General features: G+C 33.5%; 1 protein-coding gene across 1 annotated transcript; it reads right to left on the bottom strand.

The window, feature by feature from the left end:
• Positions 1 to 9,545: 9,545 nt before the first annotated feature.
• On the bottom strand, positions 9,546 to 17,501 carry LOC132728128 (uncharacterized). The gene is made up of 5 exons (XM_060713748.1): positions 17,229 to 17,501; positions 16,679 to 16,872; positions 15,493 to 15,674; positions 15,080 to 15,276; positions 9,546 to 10,194 (listed from the first exon to the last, which is right to left on the bottom strand). Exons 1-5 carry the CDS (start codon positions 17,411 to 17,413, stop codon positions 9,546 to 9,548), a joined length of 1,407 nt encoding a protein of 468 aa, XP_060569731.1. The 5' UTR covers positions 17,414 to 17,501.
• Between the last annotated feature and the right edge of the window lie 2,340 nt (positions 17,502 to 19,841).

Here is a 19,841-nt window from a genome sequence, read left to right as displayed (position 1 = left end):
GGTCTCCTTGTAGAAAGAGCGACAGAACTATTTACATAAATATATATTCTGAAGAACAATCTGAAGTAGTTGCCAAACAATATTGCGGTGCTTTCATGCGTGGGAGTCCAGAAAAAGATAATTCATCAATATGATCCGTTTGAAGAAAGATGGGTATGTGGTTTCTAGAATAGAAGTAAAGAGCACAGTCTTCCTAGAAAGAGATGAAAATGTTTATATTTGTCCAGAAGCTTCTTCATCGCAGCAACATTTTGTATCGAAAGCGCCTAAATATTTGGTTTGTAAGTTGATGATAGTAATTGTTTGGTTCTTGGTAAATCACAATTGTTCATAATTATAATCACATTCATTTAAGAATGGTTGATAAACTGAAATTTATTTTGTAGTGGTATCAATCGTTGTTCTGTTTTCATGTGAAATTGTATGCAACTGACATATATGCTATAGCCCTGTGATGATTATAAATATACACACTAACTGACAATTAAAGATTATGATGTGATTTTGATTATTATAATAATGTTTGCTTCTTTAACACTTTTATCAATGTAAAGAGTTATTTTTGTACCTGCCAAATGCGCAAAGCACATTTGTGGCATATGTTGAGCCTTCATCTCTCACCCTCATGGCAAAACTTGCTTTTTTTAAATTTACCTGAAAACATGAATCGTGTTATGAATACCCTTTCATTTTTATGTTGTATGCTTTATGTAGTTTCACCAGTGTTCCATCAAAGTGCTTCAACTTCTCAATGGATTGAGACAGAGTCAAATGCTTTTCAGCGTTGGTTACATGTTACCTTATGATCGATCTGGGGTCATTTTTAGCCTCTCACAATTTCAAATCTTTTCTTGTCGATGAGGGGGACTGCCACCCCCTTCAAACCCCCCAAACAGAAGGGGGCACATCTTACAGATTATCTTTTGGTTAGGGGGTCGCACCGAAAAAGTGGTCACTTTTTTATCAACATTTCTAAAACAAAAACATGTGTTGGGGCACAAACATGACATTTTTTCACTATTTGAGGCCTAATTGGGGGAAGGTCGACAGTGCGTTGTTTCGCGTATATATGAGGTAAAGGCTTAAAAGAGATGCAATTAAACATACAGCATATTAAAATATGTGAGTTTGGTGGTTCAGAAAGGAACACATAAGGTGATTTTGCATTCAGTAATCATAATGCATGATTGTATTCAGCAAAACGTACGTTTCCATTGTCATAAAGAAGTATGGAAGCAAACATAATGTAAGTCCAAATATCATCAAGCAAGATGGTATAAATGCACTAATTATGTTCCATAAAAACTATCAACACGTTTTCATTGCGTTTTTAGATAGTTCAAAGATTTAAATTGTTCAGCTGCAACAACATGTGCGTATTATCTATACTCAGTCATTCAATTATTATATTAACCCGTTTTAATTATAGAATGAAAATGAGAAAGCATGATAGCTTAATTTGAGATGCGTTCTGGATTAAAAAATGATTGTAGATCTGTTTATGTCGATTTCGTCCGGTGCTCCTAATGGATCATTCCAGTCTGATAGACGAAATCACGAATGTACAAACACGAAGGTATCAAAACGAAAACACGAAAGTACCAAGACAATAACACGATTACTTTATTCATAGGCATTAACGAAACAACGATAATTATATGACTCGTATTTATAAAGGGAGGGTTTTTTATTCAGTGTAAATTATGTGCATAAGATTACATTTATTAAATCTGAAAATAGGTAGATATAAACACAAGTCACAGATTTGAAGAACAAATTCAAACAATCGTCTATTCTGCATATTTTATTGTCGTCCTCGTTTTCATCAATGATATACATGTATGTAAACACTTTTTTAATTACGATGTTATGGTTAAAGCAGATACATCTAATTGTCAGTCTTGAAATAAAAAAATCCCCTTAAACAACACATTTTATAAGGTTTCACATTTTTTTATTAAAAGACATACTATGCCTCAGAAACGAATATTCTTTCTTATTAGAAATAGCAAACGTGGTTTTTACAACATTGAATTATCGTTTTTGGGCATCTTAGATGGTACTGTAGGCAACAGGAGCAAATGTAGGCTCGGGTAATTGTGTTAGGAAACCATAACAGGATATAAAAAAAACCTTTTTAGATATGAAAGTAAAAACCTTTCTGAGGTATAAAGGATCTTTAAATAATTCAAAATGGACACAAGTTCCCTCATTTTATGATACAGTTTTAACAGTTTGATGCAATAGATTGCAATATGACTCGATATCACGGTCCATTTTATAGCCATTATTCTGAAGGGGCCCCGACAAAACTCGGTACTGTAGGCAACAGGAGCAAATGTAGGCTCGGGTAATTATGTTAGGAAACCATAACAGGACATCAAAAATAAAAACAAACTTTTCAAAAATGATAGTAAAAACTTTTCTGAGGTATAAAGGGTCTTTAAATAATTCAAAATGGACACAAGTTCCCTCATTTTATGATACAGTTTTAACAGTTTGATGCAATAGTGTGCAATATGACTAGATATCACGGTCCATTTTATAGCCATTATTCTGAAGAGGCTTTGACAAAACTCGGTTATAATTTTTTAAATAGTATACCTTAAGTATATTTCGGAATATGACAAATATCATTTGGAGATAGTGCTCGTTGTATATTAATTGAACCCGAGAGAAAAATGTTCAATGGTCTTGATTAAATTGTAGGATCAGATGTTTAGTGTTTACATGGCATACACAAATACAATAGCTCATGATGTATATATATCAGTTCATTACCATTAAAATAATCTGTATACAACCTACTCCTTTTTCTTGTCAAATATAAAGTAAAAGCTATTCGATAACGATCATTTTACAAAATGTTTCATAAGATAAAGTATACAACGTGTCAAATTCCATTGAATTGTATGTTCCTGAAATTGTAAAATATAATATTCAATGATTCACAGAAAATGATAAAAGTTATTCTGTCTACACATAAAATAGGTAACATGAATATAAGTTATAAGCAAGTTCACAAAAATGATGAAAATAGTTTACTATAGAAAGTTTTCTAAATCTTTGAGCTTTTCGAAGTATGAAAATAGAAGAAGAATGAAATCATATATTTTAGTATCCTATCGAGATATTGTACCACTGTTTAATTATTAGGTTGGAGGTACATGTGACATGGATAAACTGGAAGCTGTGCTGGGTCAGTTGAAGGTGTGTCCACTTCAAGAAAATGAATCTTGAAAGTAAATAATAATACCATATAATCACTGCAGTAAGAAGCAAAAACAGATAATGGATTTTTTGATTGTCAGAAATGTTATTGTGCTTCTTATTTTTATATAAAAATCAATAGGCACTGGATGTTGTCAAATATTTCATTCACATTTTAAACCATTTTGATTGATGAAACTTAATTATGTATTCATATAATTTATATAATGAAATATTCCCCGATTATCTGTATCATCGATACCTTGTATGTAACAGGCCCGGTTGAAGCCCACGCCCCAACCCACCAGACACCCTGGCTAGAAAACATACTATCAAAAATAGCATATTAATACGGAGCCCCTAAAGTGACATTTTCTACACTTTTTACCCGGGACTTAATTCGTTTTTACGAAATATTAATTCGTAAATACGAAATATTAATTCGTTTTCACGAAATAATAATTCGATTTTAGGAAATAATAATTCGTTTTTACGAAATTTTAATTCGTTATTACGAAGTATTAATTCGTTTTTACGAAATATTAATTCGTTTTTATGAAATAGTAATTCGTAATTACGAAATAATTCGTCTTTACGAAATATGACATAGAACCTTCTGACCACACAGTCAAAAGCGGTCATTTACAAGCCTGGATCAACATTGCCACCAAATTTTTACGATTATAAGGCCGCTATTCCATTGATACGCGATCCGTGACCCGCGTCCGTGATCCTTGTCCGGGCATGTCCGTGAGTATTATTCCATAGGTACGTTATTTCTATATACTTTAAATTATAGTATATCGAATAGAGGATAATTATTTGTAGAATATGATATAATTTCATTCTAATACCAAAACCAGTTGTAACATCAAAGAATTAGGTAAAAAGAAAAAGGAAAAACATTGAATACCAGTTAGGTTTTTGAATAACATCTCTTTAGCAACCGAAGACCAGATGTTGTTTTGTTAACCTGTCATTGGTGCATCATAAACTCATGGGTTCTCTAACACTATTTTGGTGAGCTTTTTAGTGTTTTCTTTCAAAATCGATAAAGTATTTAATTTCGTTCGAGGCATTTTTCGTGACGAGACTTGTCCGCGTCCGTAAAAAATCGCTCATCCTGCAAAACGTCGCGGAAGCGGATTGTAAACGGACAAAAGGAATATATTCAACGTATTCTTTGATGAGCGAATCGGTAGCGGACGCGGATGACGGACGCGGACCACTGATCACGTATAAATGGAATAGCGGCCTAAGTCTAATGGCTCTCAAGGTGAACAGGGGTTTTGAATGAAAAGTCATTACTAGACGTGCAAAACATCCTTTTTTCCCCTTTCCCAAAATATATTACAAACAGCTGGCAAAATATCAAAATGTTTTAATTTCTAAGACAATTTATCTTTTTGACATGTTTCTTTAAAAAATAAATGACTATATTATTACTTTCTTTTATCATACACATTAGAAAAACTTCAAGGGGATGGCTTCCAAGTTTTCACTTAAAATATATTTCCTTTAAATTTATATATTAGTACCATGCGATCATAAAGACACTAACTAAAAAATAGTAAATGCAAGTAAATGCAAGGTATCACGTCATTGAGCCGACAAGAAAGAGGCTATTATGCATATTCCGCTTAAGCACAGGGTTTATTTTGTAAAAACGAAATATTGATTCGTAATTACGCAATATGAATTCGTTTTTACAAAATATTATTTCGTAATAACGAAATAATCTTTCGTAATTACGAAGTAATATTTTGCTTTTACGGATTGTTTCTCCATGCAATATGAAGTATATACCATGTCCATCACAACTCTTTAAGCATGATTTGGCTAATTTAAAGGTGGTGTGACATCAAATAATTGTGTTAATATATTACATGATGATGATGATGAAAATACATCTAGTCATTGTATTTAGTTGTTTTTCCAGTTAAAATGTGAAATAACAAAAACATACTGAACATGGATCTAAGATAATAACATTTGATGTTGCTTGTCCTATGCAGAAATGTTTAAACTGAAATATGTGTCTTTCTCACAGGAGTAATGGCCAGAATACAGGAGACCAGTGACTTAGCATCTTGCAGGACACCTTGCAAAGCATCAAGGAAAAATGCCAATATTGCCAGTCCAGTCCAGAGTAAAGCAAACCAAATAACTTTAAAATACAAGAGAGGTTTTAGGAAATCACCTGGTAAAATAGAAAGAGTAAAGTTTGCCATGAAAGAGGTTTTAAATGGGATGTCAATTCTGAAAGCTGCCAAAAAATAAGGTACCTTAAAGTTTTTTGAGGCGTAGGATCGCATGGGATGTTTCGCTAGAAAATAGAAATGGCCCAAGGCCTGTTTTTAGTACAAAAGAGGAAGAGAAATGGCCAAGTGGTTGGCTGAAATGTCTAGAAGAGGGATGGGTTTAGGTGTTATTAGAATTTGTTTGTGGTATTTTAAAGAAAAACAAACGCAAGAATAACTTTAAAAATGGTCGTCCAAGTTAAACATGGTATTACAGTTTTATGGCACGGAATGCTCATTTAGTGGAAATAAGAAAAGGAATCATCTTTGGAGAGTTTAAGGGCTAAAGTTACGTCTACATAACTTGATAATTAGTCAGGTTTTTCTATGGGGCGTAAGGCTGGATCTGTGATTTGGCCAACAAAGCCAGAATACCCTAGAAACTTGCCACATTTGAGTGGCAACAGTTAGAAGAAGTTGACTGCCATGTTCTGTGGTAATGCTGAGGGTAATATCCCACCATTTTTGGTATACCCTTGTCCTAAGCCTTAAGCATATGACCCTTTAATTAACAGCAGGAAAGATGCAGTCATAGAGTACACTGTCAAAGGATGGATGAATGCCAAGACATTCTTCAAGTTCCTCCACCATTTTGATAACTATGCATGTTCAAACAGACCAGTAATTTTACTCATCGATAGTGTAAGCAGTCACATTGATTTGATGTTTTAACCTTCGCCAGAGAATAAAGGATAGAACTATACAGACTTGAACCAAATTCAACTCACTTCCTACAACCCTTAGGTGTATTTGGGCCGTTGAAAAAAGACTGGTACAAAATTGTTAGGAGAAATACGAAACAAAAGAAAACCCAGATAAGAGCATAGAGAAGGAAAATTATGCAGCAAACTTAGAGAGCGTTTTTAAATTTTTATTAACCTCTTACTGTGGTTAATAGTTTTAAGTCAACGAGTATTTTTCCCATTGACCGGACAAAAATCTCTGAAAGTCACCTTAAGCCTGCAATGACTTTTCAGTCACCATCATCTTAATAAAGAGCATGCTCCGTTTGATTGCAATAACAATTCATTGACTAGTCATGTGGTCACAATCCTATGTCCGCTTTTAGTGTAACACCAGTTACTTCTCCAGCCAACCCTGTATCAGTTTTACCAGGTACCAGCTATATAAATGTTACACCCATTCTATGTCAGCAGAAAATAATTATGTCCCTTTTAACAGTTGCTACTACTAGTCATGCCACCCCTGAGTCAGCTTTACCAGGTACTAGTTTTGTTAATGTTTTGTTAATGTAACACCCAACCCTTTGTCAGAAGATATATCTGGTACTCGTTTGTTAAATGCAACAGAACTACAGTCTCCATTATCTCTGCTTGTTGATGTTGCTTTCAATTTGTCTAACACTATATCTTTACCTCACAGTGTGAGTACTTGTAATGTAAATTCTGACAGTTCTGATTTAAGTAGTAATGTGAATTCCCCCAGTTCTGATGTTAGTAGTCATGTAAATTCTGCCAGTACTAATACTAATAGTACACCTCTTACAACACAGTGTGGTTTAGGAGTTGGTGAAATAATTTTATCATCTGTTATGGAAGCACTAGTATTCCCATCATGTAGTTATGTAACAAAAGAGTATCAAATTTTAACACTTTGCCCGATTGCGTAACTTCAGCAGAGAGTATAGGAACATTTGTTTTAAAACAACTTCATGCTACTAGACAATTTGCTAGAAAAGAACTGTCAGCTGAAAAAGATACATGAAAGGCACAGTTAAATCTCAGGAAAAAGAAAAAGGTTGCTTAAGAATAAAAGTAAAGGTAAATCTGCTGCAGTTAAAAGTAAAGGTAAATCTGCAGCTCAACCTCGTAGTAGAAAATCTTGTGTAAGTTGGGTTTAAGCAAAGAAGGCTTTATTCTTCACTGCAGGTTCTAAATCAGATCACTGTTTGGTTGGTAAAAAACTTACAGAGGATCCAGATGGTTGAGTCAAATGTGATATTTGTGATAGTTTGATACATATGTCATGCATACCGAAAGATCATAATTTTGAGCATGCTGCTTTGACATTAGAAACTGAAGAATTTTTGTACCATATTTGTGTTACGTAATGAATGCAGGAATTTTGCAATTTTTAGAGTCATACCATAATTGGCACTACATAACGTTTGATTGTCTTGTATAACAGACATTTTGCTATAGTTTTGAAAATTCTTTACATACATAATATGTAATTGTAAAATTTTGTGGTTTATCTCTCTATATATGCATTTACTTGCTATATACTGATGATATTTAACAAATGAAACACAATTATTTACCAGAACAATAAAATTGAAATGTACGACCTTTTGTATTTCAAAATAAGAACATCCTTTGTGAGCATTTCTTAATTGTTATTTATCAAATTGGTGTTCATTGCCTCCTTCTCAGGCATAAAATTTGGGCATCTGTTAATAACTCAAAATATTTTTGTTCATTAGTATGAATTTAATAGTCACATGGTATGACTGCACCTTCTCCAGTTGCATCTGGTGCTGGCCGTGGAGAGAAGCTTGGGCAAGGCTCTCCAGTGGCTGTGGCGGTGATTGTCCCATCTGATTCTAATATTTTTCGAAACGCACATGCAAGTCCTCTTGGATTATGGCCTATGGGCAAGCCTGCAACACCAGACAACCTCAGATACCAAGAGGCCTTATCTTGAAATGGTGGTATCCTTTTATGACGCTGTTTTCAATTTTAATATGAATTATGATGAAAATTATATGATTTTATTACTTTTTGTGGAGTGTAGCAGTATGACTGTGACACTAGAAGTTTTCCGTGAAGGGCCTCTTTACGTATTCTCACGGAAGAGTAATAAAAAACGATATCCGCCGTAGCCGGTGAAAGTGCTTCGGAACTGGTGAAATTTGACCCATGAAAAGAAGCTTGGCGGCGAAATAAGTTAAATAACTTTTTTTTACTTTCAAGTTCAGACTTATATCATACTAAATGAACCATGATATTTTCTTAAATCTGGTATTATATTTAGTTTGACCGCATAATAAAAAAAGTTCGTCGAAACTGGTGAACATACTATATGAAAAAATACGGTATACTTTATTGAGACTTGATGGTATACAATTTTTTTCATATTTGTAAAAAATGTTTGAAAACCAGTTTTAACGTTGTAACAGATGTCCAATTCGTGTTTAAATATTTATATTTTTGATCGAGTGTTTATAGGGGCGTATCACGTGGGAGGGGGCAGGATCTGACCCCTAAGCGTCTGTTAATGTTTTGGATTCGGTAGGCCTTATGCGAAGTTATTGATGTCCTTTTTCAAATCTTATCTTTTTCAACCGAAGGCCGTCTAATTTCTCCTTGACGTCCGCTAAAATTAACAGTAAAGTAATTAATATAGGCAGAATTTACTTTGGTCATTTTAACACTTATGGCCTGTTCGATTGATACTTTAGAAGAGCTTCCGTTATAGGTAGAGGTTCTGTTCGATTGCGCGATGGCAAGAAGTGTTGGAAAAAGATATAAGTCAGAAGAAATATAAAAAACAGACCATAGTGTATTTAGAGTAACTAAAATATGAACATACAGTTATGAGTATGTACGGAAAGAAAATGCCATAGATTACACTATTCAAAAAGGAGACAGTTTTTAAGTCTTAACAAAAAGAATTTAAAACATATTTCAAAAAATGAAACAGTAAACCTGAGCCGAAAAATAACTCAGTAAAAAAATGAAAACATATAAAATTTTCTTGCAAGAAATGTTAAGAAAAACACTTACATGCTACTTAAAAAGTGACTTTTAATGGCTACCTTAAAACGATGAATTTTGTTAATTTCAGTTAAACAAGTTGAAAGACTGTTCCATAGTTTAGCACCAATAAAACTAAAACAAACTTTGACCCAGAACCTTTAACCTTAGGAAGACAATACCCTACTTTTTACCCAGTCTGGTGCAATGAGAATGCATAGATTCCTGAGAAACAAAACAATCACTTAAGTACTCTGCGGCCATTTGGTTTTTGACCTTAAAAAACATGACATATTGCAGTGCCGTTACAATTTATGTTTTATTTGGAATCCGACCAAAGTTTTTGTTTAGATCCAAACACAATGGACTCAGTTTTACCTAAGTGCAACGATAACTTATCATCAATTAACCATTGACTTACTGAGGACAAATCTTCAGATACAGAAATTTCCACCTCAGATAAACTTTTTCCAGAAACATGTATTCCAGAGTCATCAGCATATAACAATAGTCTATTTTTCACTACGGCTGACATGTCATTGACGTCATTAAAAAGAGGAGGGGCCCAAGGATTGAACCCTGGGGGAACACCACATGTTATACTTGAAGTAGAAGAAAAACTACCTGACACATCAACAAGCTGTTGTCTCTCAGAAAAATATGACCTAAACCACCTTATGATGTCATCACCAAGACCAGACGTTTGAAGCTTCATTAAGAAAATGGTATGGTCAACAGTGTCAAAGGCTTTCTGTAAGTCTAACAGAGCCATACCTACCACATTACCCTTATCAATTTCATGCCTAATGTAGTCTGTCATGTAAATGAGACAATTATCAGTGGAGAAACCATTTCTTAAACCAGATTGGAATTTATACAACAGCTTATACTCTTTAAAATATGTTTCAACTTGGTCATAAACTACCTTTTCAAGTATCTTGGAGACTACATTTAAAATTGACACAGGCCTGTAGTAACCAACAGAAAGTTTATCATTCTTTTTTAAAAAGGAGGACAACTCTATCAGTCTTAAGATCATCAGGAACTACACCTTGGATAAGAGACAAGTTGACAATGTGGGTTATAGGACCTGCAATTATAGGTGACCCATCCCTGACAAACGGGAAGGTATACCACCTAAGCCAGTAGCTTTGCTAGCACTTAGTGAATTTAAGTATTTCAAAACTTTGCTTTCACACAAAAGAGAAAAAGAAAAACTTTTAGGATAAACACCTCTTTCAACATTAAATGACGTTTCGTCAATATAACTATGTTTGTATTTTTGTGATGGTATAATACAGTGTTTGAAAAATACATTATTATGAAGTAAAATAACAAAGTTGAGTGTTAAACTTAAAGTTTAATTGTCGTAAACTTATAGGGAATAATAAATATATTTTATTATATACTAGTACTATATAATATTATAGATCCTGGTCCTGGCTGAAATTTAGAGTATTGCAGCTGTAGCCTGTATACCATACATTCAACATGGATGATGGAAAGGACTGTCAGGTTTGTTAAATTGACATTAATTCTTATTAATATATATATTTGAATTTCTTAACAATATTAAGTATAAATATTTCAATGTTATATATAAATATTTCAACTACTGGATATCTTTCTTGTCTTAAAATATATTCTTTTCACATTATAATATAAAATTTACATGTTTGCTGATTTCAGGATGCTGCATAAAATGGTCTTAGCTAGAGCCTTGTAACACCGCACTTTGGGGTCAAACGCACTTTGGGGTCTGACCCCAAAGTGCGTTAAACTTCGCATTGCACTTTGGGGTATAACGCACTTTGGGGTCAAAATCGAGAAATTGACCCCAAAGTGCGTTAATATGCTACATATCAACGCACTTTGTGTTCCAGAACTCTAAAGATGTCATCTGAGTTCTGCTTAAATACTGAGTACTGACTTATTTTCGATCTGCGACATAAAAATATTTGAGGTGGAGTTCAAGATGGTGGTCAATACTTTATGATGCTTAAGTCATCTTGACTTCCGGTAAGTGTATGGACTTTTTGCCATTTTCTACAGTATTTGCCATCTGTAGTGATTAATTTATCTAAAAATTGTGTTCATACAACAAAATTACGGTGGCATAAAAGTGACATTTGCATTTTTTTGCATACATATTTTATTTTAGTTTTGCATACATATTTTTGTTCAGTTTTTGCATACATATTTTTTTTAGTTTTGCATTCAATCTTATTTTAGTTTTTCGTACATATTTTATTTTTGTTTTTATTTTAGCCAATCAAAACAGCCTTAACATCTCATAACAGCCTATAGTTGAGTATAAAATCTAGCACAGTGGTTTGGTCACATTTCGGCCCATTTTTGGAATCGGCCCAGTCGTTTTCGGCCGGGCAAGTCTGGTTTCGGCCGACCCTTTTCGGCCCATTTTTTAAAAAATTATATGTATTTTATATAATTATTGTTTTTTTTTTTGTTATTATATGTCTATTTGGAAAGCGCTGTTGATTGGTGATCAGTTATTATTCCATGAATATGCGCCACTCAACCCCATCCTCTGAGAATAGCGGGGGGGGGGGGGGTGGCATTGACTTTAAACCAAGCCGACCACTGGTAAAATCTTCGCCCGGCGGGGGATACTCAGATAATTACATTCTTGCCTTATGCCCCGGAACAGCACAAACATCAAAACACGATTCTTTTTTAACCTGCACTCCCCCGGGGGCAAGGGAGGTGGTTACAAATGACTGGTGTATTACAATAATGCACAATAAAAGATCTAAAAAGGTCCTTATATTCCACTGATTTAGAAAAAATGCTTAAAACTTTGAAATTGCTTTAAAATTGCAATGGAACAGAAGAAGCAAAACATGATTCTGCTTCATGGCATAAGAGTTTTATTTTGGATACAGGAACAGGACACAGAAAAGGAAAGCTTTTGAAAAATGAAAATAATTACATGCCGATGTCTAATGGACCTTTGGTATGTTATAAAGCATACAGCGTGTATATTTTCAGTGCAGATTACATACATGTACATGTAACTGGACTTTTCTCATGCTATCATCTCTTGTTGTGTACAATACTGAATTTCATTAGCCGATTAGCCGAGTCTAATAAAGGTTTTGTAGCTGTGATCAGTATCGTATTCAACAATGTATAATCACATGTTTAAATCACAACACCATAGTTTGACAGGACTTTGTTTCTCTGAGTAAAACAATTATTTGATATCATTTTTTCGACCCTGAAAACGAAAACGAGGTTGCACGAAATACAATGGTCATTTGAAAACCGATGCTAGAAGGAGCTAATAGAGATTTGATATGGATATTTTGGACTGACAAAATGAAAACGTTGCTACATTGACAAGATTGGGTCAAATAATGATTTATATTTGGAAATCACACGCATGTTTATAATGCTTGGACTTTTCTTTCTTTAGCATTTCTTTTCACCTTTTACTAACAATCCGACGTGCAATTAATCCATGCCTTTAACACTCGTAAGTACGGAATGCCGTTAGGGCCATCGCCTATGAATGTGTTGATCTAAAACGCGATAGTCGATAGTACGATGGTGAAAACGCGAAATCACGAAACTACGATGGTGAAAACGCGAAAGCACGATGATGAAAACGCGATGGTACGATGATGAAATCGCGACAGTATGATACTACGATGATGAAAATGCGATAAACTATCGTGTTTTCACCATCGTACTGTCGCGTTTTCACCATCGTAGTTTCGTGATTTCGCGTTTTCAACATCGTACTGTCGAGTATCGCGTTTCAGATCAAACCATTCATAGGCGATGGCCCTAACGGCATTCCGGAATGCCGTTAGGGCCATCGCCTATGAATGTGTTGATCTAAAACGCGATAGTCGATAGTACGATGGTGAAAACACGAAATCACGAAACTACGATGGTGAAAACGCGATAGTACGATGATGAAAACGCGATAGTACGATGATGAAATCACGACAGTACGATGGTGAAAACGCGATAGTACGATGATGAAAACACGGCAGTACGATGATGAAAACGCGATAGTACGATGGTGAAAACGCGATAGTGCGATGGTGAAAACGCGATAGTACGATGATGAAAACACGACAGTACGATGATGAAAACGCGAAATCACGAAACTACGATGGTGAAAACGCGACAGTACGATGGTGAAAACACGATAGTTTATTCTTGCTTTCATCATCGTAGTATCGTACTGTCGCGTTTTCATCATCGTACTTTCGCGTTTTCATCATCGTGCTTTCGCATTTTCACCATCGTAGTTTCGTGATTTCGCGTTTTCACCATCGTACTATCGACTATCGCGTTTCAGATCAACACATTCATAGGCAATGGCCCTAACGGCATTCCGTACGTAAGAGGGGTTGACAGTGAAAACGATGGAAGTTGATTTTAAGGCCTTTATTCACTGTAGAATTTGTACAAGTAAATCTTAAAGCTACATTAAATAAATATGTAAATATATTTTGCCGTCGGCTTAAAAACCAAGCATTCTACAGATTCATTAACCTTTTAACAGCATTGTTGTAAATCTCATCAAATATTGTTCATTAATAAGGATTTTATAATCAGCTTGTGTATGCGCTACGTCACAGTGTTGTAGCTGCTATCCGGTACACAACAAATATGAGATTTTCTTGTGCAAACACATTTTAACCATTTAACTTCACGGTGCACTAGGCCTGAGGTTCAGTAAAAAGTAATCATCTCATAAAAAAGATTAAATTTGTATGAAAACATCCGTTACAATGCGGAAATATATGGAGGGCGTTCGTTGCCAAAATTCCAGACATGTTAAGTGTTCCTTTTGAAAACTACTTTTGAAAATGTAAAACGAACGCCCTCCATAGAAATATACCGTTAAATTAGGACTGCTACTTATGATTTAATATTGATGTACGGATGATCTGAAGGCAGAGTTTCTTATGCTATTTCTGTTTTTATTAAATTTATTAAATGTAACTTTAATGTGTGAAGGTTAATTTTTCTTGAAGTCGTGACCCTTAATACCAAATTAACAGGATAGGACATGTGCTATTTTGTAATTCCCTATTTTGTTGTACAGACCTCCTACGATGACAAGTGACACACTTGATAATGTGTATAAATAATTAATGAAATTCGAGAATAATAAGAGCTGAAACGTAAATATAGTAAGGTGGAGTAAAGAGAATGTTGAAAAACTAGCGGGGAGCCCGATAAGTTTGATGTTCAAATTCCAAATTTAAAACAAAAATGGATTAGAGATTATAAAAGAGGAGAAACATGATGATTTATATAATAAAGAATAACGGTCTGTGTACAAGTGATGTATACCGTTTATTGGGGCCTTTGTACATCAAAGTAGGTGTGAAATAACAGTTTAATATACAATGTAATATAAGGTACCCAGGTTATACAAATCATACATAATATGAACACAAAGTATAATCGCGTTCACAAGAACAAAAACGTATTTATCATGAACAAAATCGGGAGAAAAATAAGGCATAAGGTACTCTTTCCTGTCTTTGTAAATACATATCAACTCATATATCACTTTTCATCTATAGATATCATTGAGAAAGCACTTTCATCATGACTGAATCTAAATTAATGTTCTTCTTATTTGCATATCTTTGACATAATCGTTAATCTAAAGTTTTAATTTACTAATCTAAATTCAGTCAACATTTATTTGATATATGTATGTATCTTTCCCATGTCAATTTTCTAATTTCTGCATGTACAAACAACAAAACATGATAAAGATTAAGCAAAACACATGGAGGTATTGTCCCTACAGAATTTGTAATGTCGTCATCTTCTTCTCATCATCAATAAAAGCAAAACACTCTGGTTGGTCCGCCGGTACCGTCTCGAACTTTCATTGCCCCCAGCACAATGGTCGTGTTACGTACTGGTATACTATCAAGATTTGCCACGTATTCCATCAATGGGACATTGTTAGGTTGGAGGTACATGTGGCATGGATATACCGGGGGCTGAGCTGGGTCGGTTGAAGGCGTGTCCACTCCAAGAACGTTAATCTAAATTAGAAATACCGAAAAAATAAGATATTTTAATTGTTTTTTTTTATATTTTTAATCAAAAGACAAAAAGATCTAAGTATATATTATCTGTGTTGTACGGTTTTTGTTCTAAATAAATTCACATTAATAAATGTGATATTCTTGTATTGAATACTTATATAAAATATATGCAAGACGTAATTGCGAGAGAATAAATAATTATTAGAAACATGCCTGTCGTTTCTGTAAAAGCATCTCGCAAGCTTCTGGACTCCAGCCAGGAAAGTGGAAGGAACTTGGATCTGTAACGTTGTCTGTACCGAACACTAGTCGTGCATCCGGGTACTTGTTTGCCCAGCCAGAGTTCATGTTTACAATTGCATTTGGTGGTATTTTACCATGTTCTCTTTCATGTTCTGGTTTATTAGAAATCAAATATCCATTATTAACAATTTTATATAGTACTTGTTTTTGTCTAAAAAAAGAGATATATTTATCGAACATAAATTAAGGTAATAATGGTATGAGAGCAATTAACAAAAAAAAGTGAATTCTCACCCAATTCTCTTATAGTAATATACTATTTGTCTCGCTACAAAACATTTGATAATTGTATGTTCGGTATTTTACGTCAAACTATACGGTTATTGTTGAAGTAAAAAATACAGTTTTTTTTTATAGTTTTGATGCTATCAAGTATCAACATGTTGTTAAAAGAGAAAAATATAATAGGGAATGGAGGAGGACCTCCAATGCTGCTAAATTGTTGTCTGAACTGATAAACATTGAATAAATTAAATGTAGCTTCATACAACCCTTTTCGTTGTTAATAACGAATCACAATAAAAATTCGTATATTTTATTTGCCTTTTTCATGATCAAATTTTGATTAAAATAATGATATTTTTATTTCAATTCAGAATGTTTAATTTTCTTATTTTAAGTAACCTTATAATAATATTCAAAACAACTTTTGTTATAAAAGTACGTTGCCACTTATAAGGGTACGGAGGGTTCACATCTTGGTTTTAAGAAGCAGCTCAGTAAAATTTGCTACACTTCCTGACTGAATTATTATATCTTCTGCCGCAAAAAGGTTCGCAAGAAATGACCATTAAAGATTTGTGGGGTTTATTTAACACATTCAGTTATTCAGTATGTCAATACATGGTTATAGAACAATAATTTGACATTGAATATCGAACATTCAGAGATAGGTTCCATACACGGTTTTAGTAGATATTGATAAATTTCTCCAGTTCAGACGTTTGTTCTGTTACTGTTCTTTTTCCAAGTTTGTGTTTTAATTATTATTTATGAGACATAGACATATAACCAAAATTCAGAAACAACTTAGTGCAAGAGTTAGACGATTTAATCCCACCGATTTTGATTACTTTAGTTAATGAAATTATCTCACCAAAAATATCATCTACTGTAACAGCATAATCAGGATTGACCTTGACCTTGTCTCTGACGTCAATCACAACACCAGGTCCATATAGTCTCTCTGGTGGAATCTGCTCTAAAGATTGTCGACCATTACCAAAATGCAATGGTGCGTCGATATGGGTTCCTTGATGTTCGTAAAACTCTATTTTCCTCAGTGCTAACCTTTTTATAAATGTATGAGAAAATTTTGCGAAATTAAAAATCGGTACTGAAAACTTAGTATATTGAAATGCATGGTTTGTTTATATTTCATTCTTTCTCCGTCTTCTTTCTATTTAAACCCATTATCGTAGACAAAAATACAATGAACATGTATACCAATTAAATAATTTTTTTCAGGCGTTAATGTAAAATGATGAAGACCAATTTGCTAACATTGTTATCTTCAATTTTTCATTTCATTTTCTATTTTTTCGCACGATGCTATTAAACATATTCTTTTGAGCATTGTAGAAGAATAAATCGTAATAATTAAATGTTTCTAGGAGACACAATTACATAAAGAAAGAAATCGTTACCACATATCGTCGTAATATTGCGCTGTCAATGTCGTCATGTTAAAATAAACAAAACTTGCTAGGTCAGAACTCAAAAATCCCAGTGGGTACTTCGGGGCGTCACCATCAAACGTATGCGTTAAATCCACTATTTTACGCCCAGCTGCTGAGCTAAGCACTAGAACAAAACATGTTAACACGTTCATCTTCAAAAAACGGTGTCCGTATTTTGAGAGACTGATTCACTGTGATTGATACTAGTGTACACAGAACGTTAAAACCTGTACTGATGTGTCCTGTATAAATAAAGATCTTATACTGAAGCTCCCGGGCAATATTGTTTACCTTTATAACAATTTCACAATGTAGTGACCTCTTGAGAGGCGTTCAAAGAGACATTTTTATTACATCTCTTCAGCAGATGAAAACTTTAAACGATATATATGAAGAAATAACAAACTAGACATCAGTTGTTGTTTATTTTTTAATCTGGCTAAACACACGACAGAAACGGACACGAGATTAACATTCTTCCAATAACAAAATTAATTATCTTTACAAAGGAGGATACTTTACGCACTGTAAACGTATCCCATTAATATTGAAGAATGTGGATAAGTTGACAAGCTAACTGTATTATTGTAAAGAAAACAATGTACAATTTATTTTAAATTAATAGAACGGTGAGCTGTTGCAAACATCTGAAGTTTTCAATACATCCATTTGTTGACTTTTAGAAATTAGGAAACAAGTTCGTTTTGAAGAATTTAATCTTTTAAAGTTTTGTATTTTGCTTTTGAGATGATTTGGATAGTGCTGGTTTCAAAAACCTTAAATAGCCGCTTCATTTTATAGAGTAAAGCGAGGCCACATTTGTGCTTGATTTGGTAACTAACGAGTATGATGCTTTTAATGTCTTATATACTATGTTTATTCTCAAATATAAAATTTTATCGTTGATTATTTGCTTATTTAAAGTTTATATATCGTTTAATCGGGATATGATATAATGAATTAATGTTTAAGACATTATGATAAACCATTACGAGCAACACTGTCTATATAAATAAGACACATGGTGTCAGATTCCAGCACAATTACGACATTTACTGAATTCTACCCGGTCTGTCACAGTATAAAACGAGTACTATATACTAGTACGGGATGTTTCGCGTCGTACGCTTCCATTATATTTCAACAACTGCGCAGATCTAAACAGTTATTCGTCTAAGTCTCTTCTAAAGGTATAAAGTGCATAGATGGCCATTCCTTCGCAGCCATTTTACGCGTGCGTAAAACCTCACTTGTATTTGTATGTATACAGTATTTGTCAACAGTCAAAATTCGCTGTCCATTTAAAGTTGTTTTTTCTTATATCCGTTTCTAATTCATTCTGCATATTAGAAATAGATTTATGTTAACCTGTGCACATTAAACTCTAAATTAATGTGTGAATTTAAACTTAAATATGTTCTTTCTAAATTTTGTAAACTAACACGGACAAGGACAAGTGGCATGTAAGTGGTACAATATTAAACTGCTGGCGGGATATTTACTCAAATATTTGTTTTTGGATTTTTTTTCAATAAGAGATTATGTTAATTTTGTAAATTTTGTATATTACCATTGTATGCATGAATACTTTTTATATGTTTTTGAATGAGTCATTTTGTTAAATCTTTATACAGGTACTATATAATTATGATAGTTTTAATTTATGATATTGATGATTGTGGTGAATTACAAGGAGACCCCAAGTCGCTTGAGAACTACAACTGTGTGTTAGTTGTTCAACTCATTAGAAAACATGTAATTTATTCATGCAATATTTATATATCCACATTAACATTCTTAAGATAGTTAGATATGTCTCCTTTAACTTAAATAAATAAACTCGTAGATGAACTGGTATATATATAAGTTAACCAGGTTAAATCGTGCACATGTTGTTTTTGTATAATTTATTGCGCTGAGGCATGTACCTGAATATCATTAAGAAAAATATTCACCTACTTTAATTAAGTAAGTCATATATGAACGCTATTTAAATTTTATGGTTCAGTAGATTTCTCTTAAAGGCACATTATGTTTCAGAAATGATTTTATTTTCCTTTTTTGGAAATGGTAAACACGAGTTTTATAACCTTTAAGTAGCGGTTTTAGATCATGTAGGATGTTTATCACTGGAAGAAAATAGCGCTGAAATATGAAAATATTCATCATAAGAGTAACAAAATGTAAACGAAGCAGTACTTTGACAACCGTGCAAAAACTGACTTTAATTGTACTTACTGCTAGAAAAAAAAATCAAAAGCTAGATGGTTCATAAAAATGACTAAAGAGTACTTTTTGGAAATTGTAGAAGAAGACGAAATATTAAGAACTTTTAAGAAATTAAATTACATGTAAATTAAAATAAAACAATTTCTTAGGCTTAATGTTTTTTTTTGTGAGAACTATTCATGTTGAGCATCGTAACAATATGGCAAATAGTCACTTTTTTAACCAAAGACAACATATGAGCCATGTCACGGACAAAACCAACATAGTGCGTTTGCGACCAGCTTGGATCCAGACCAGCCTGCGCATCCGCGCAGTCTTATCAGGATCCATGCTGTTCGCTGTCAGTTTCTC

Source organism: Ruditapes philippinarum, unplaced genomic scaffold, assembly GCF_026571515.1.
Source record: "Ruditapes philippinarum isolate M1 unplaced genomic scaffold, ASM2657151v2 ctg14682_1_1_1_1, whole genome shotgun sequence".
Taxonomy (NCBI): domain Eukaryota; kingdom Metazoa; phylum Mollusca; class Bivalvia; order Venerida; family Veneridae; genus Ruditapes; species Ruditapes philippinarum.
Note: the sequence above shows the minus strand (reverse complement) of the source record. Positions and strands in the feature narration are given on the sequence as shown.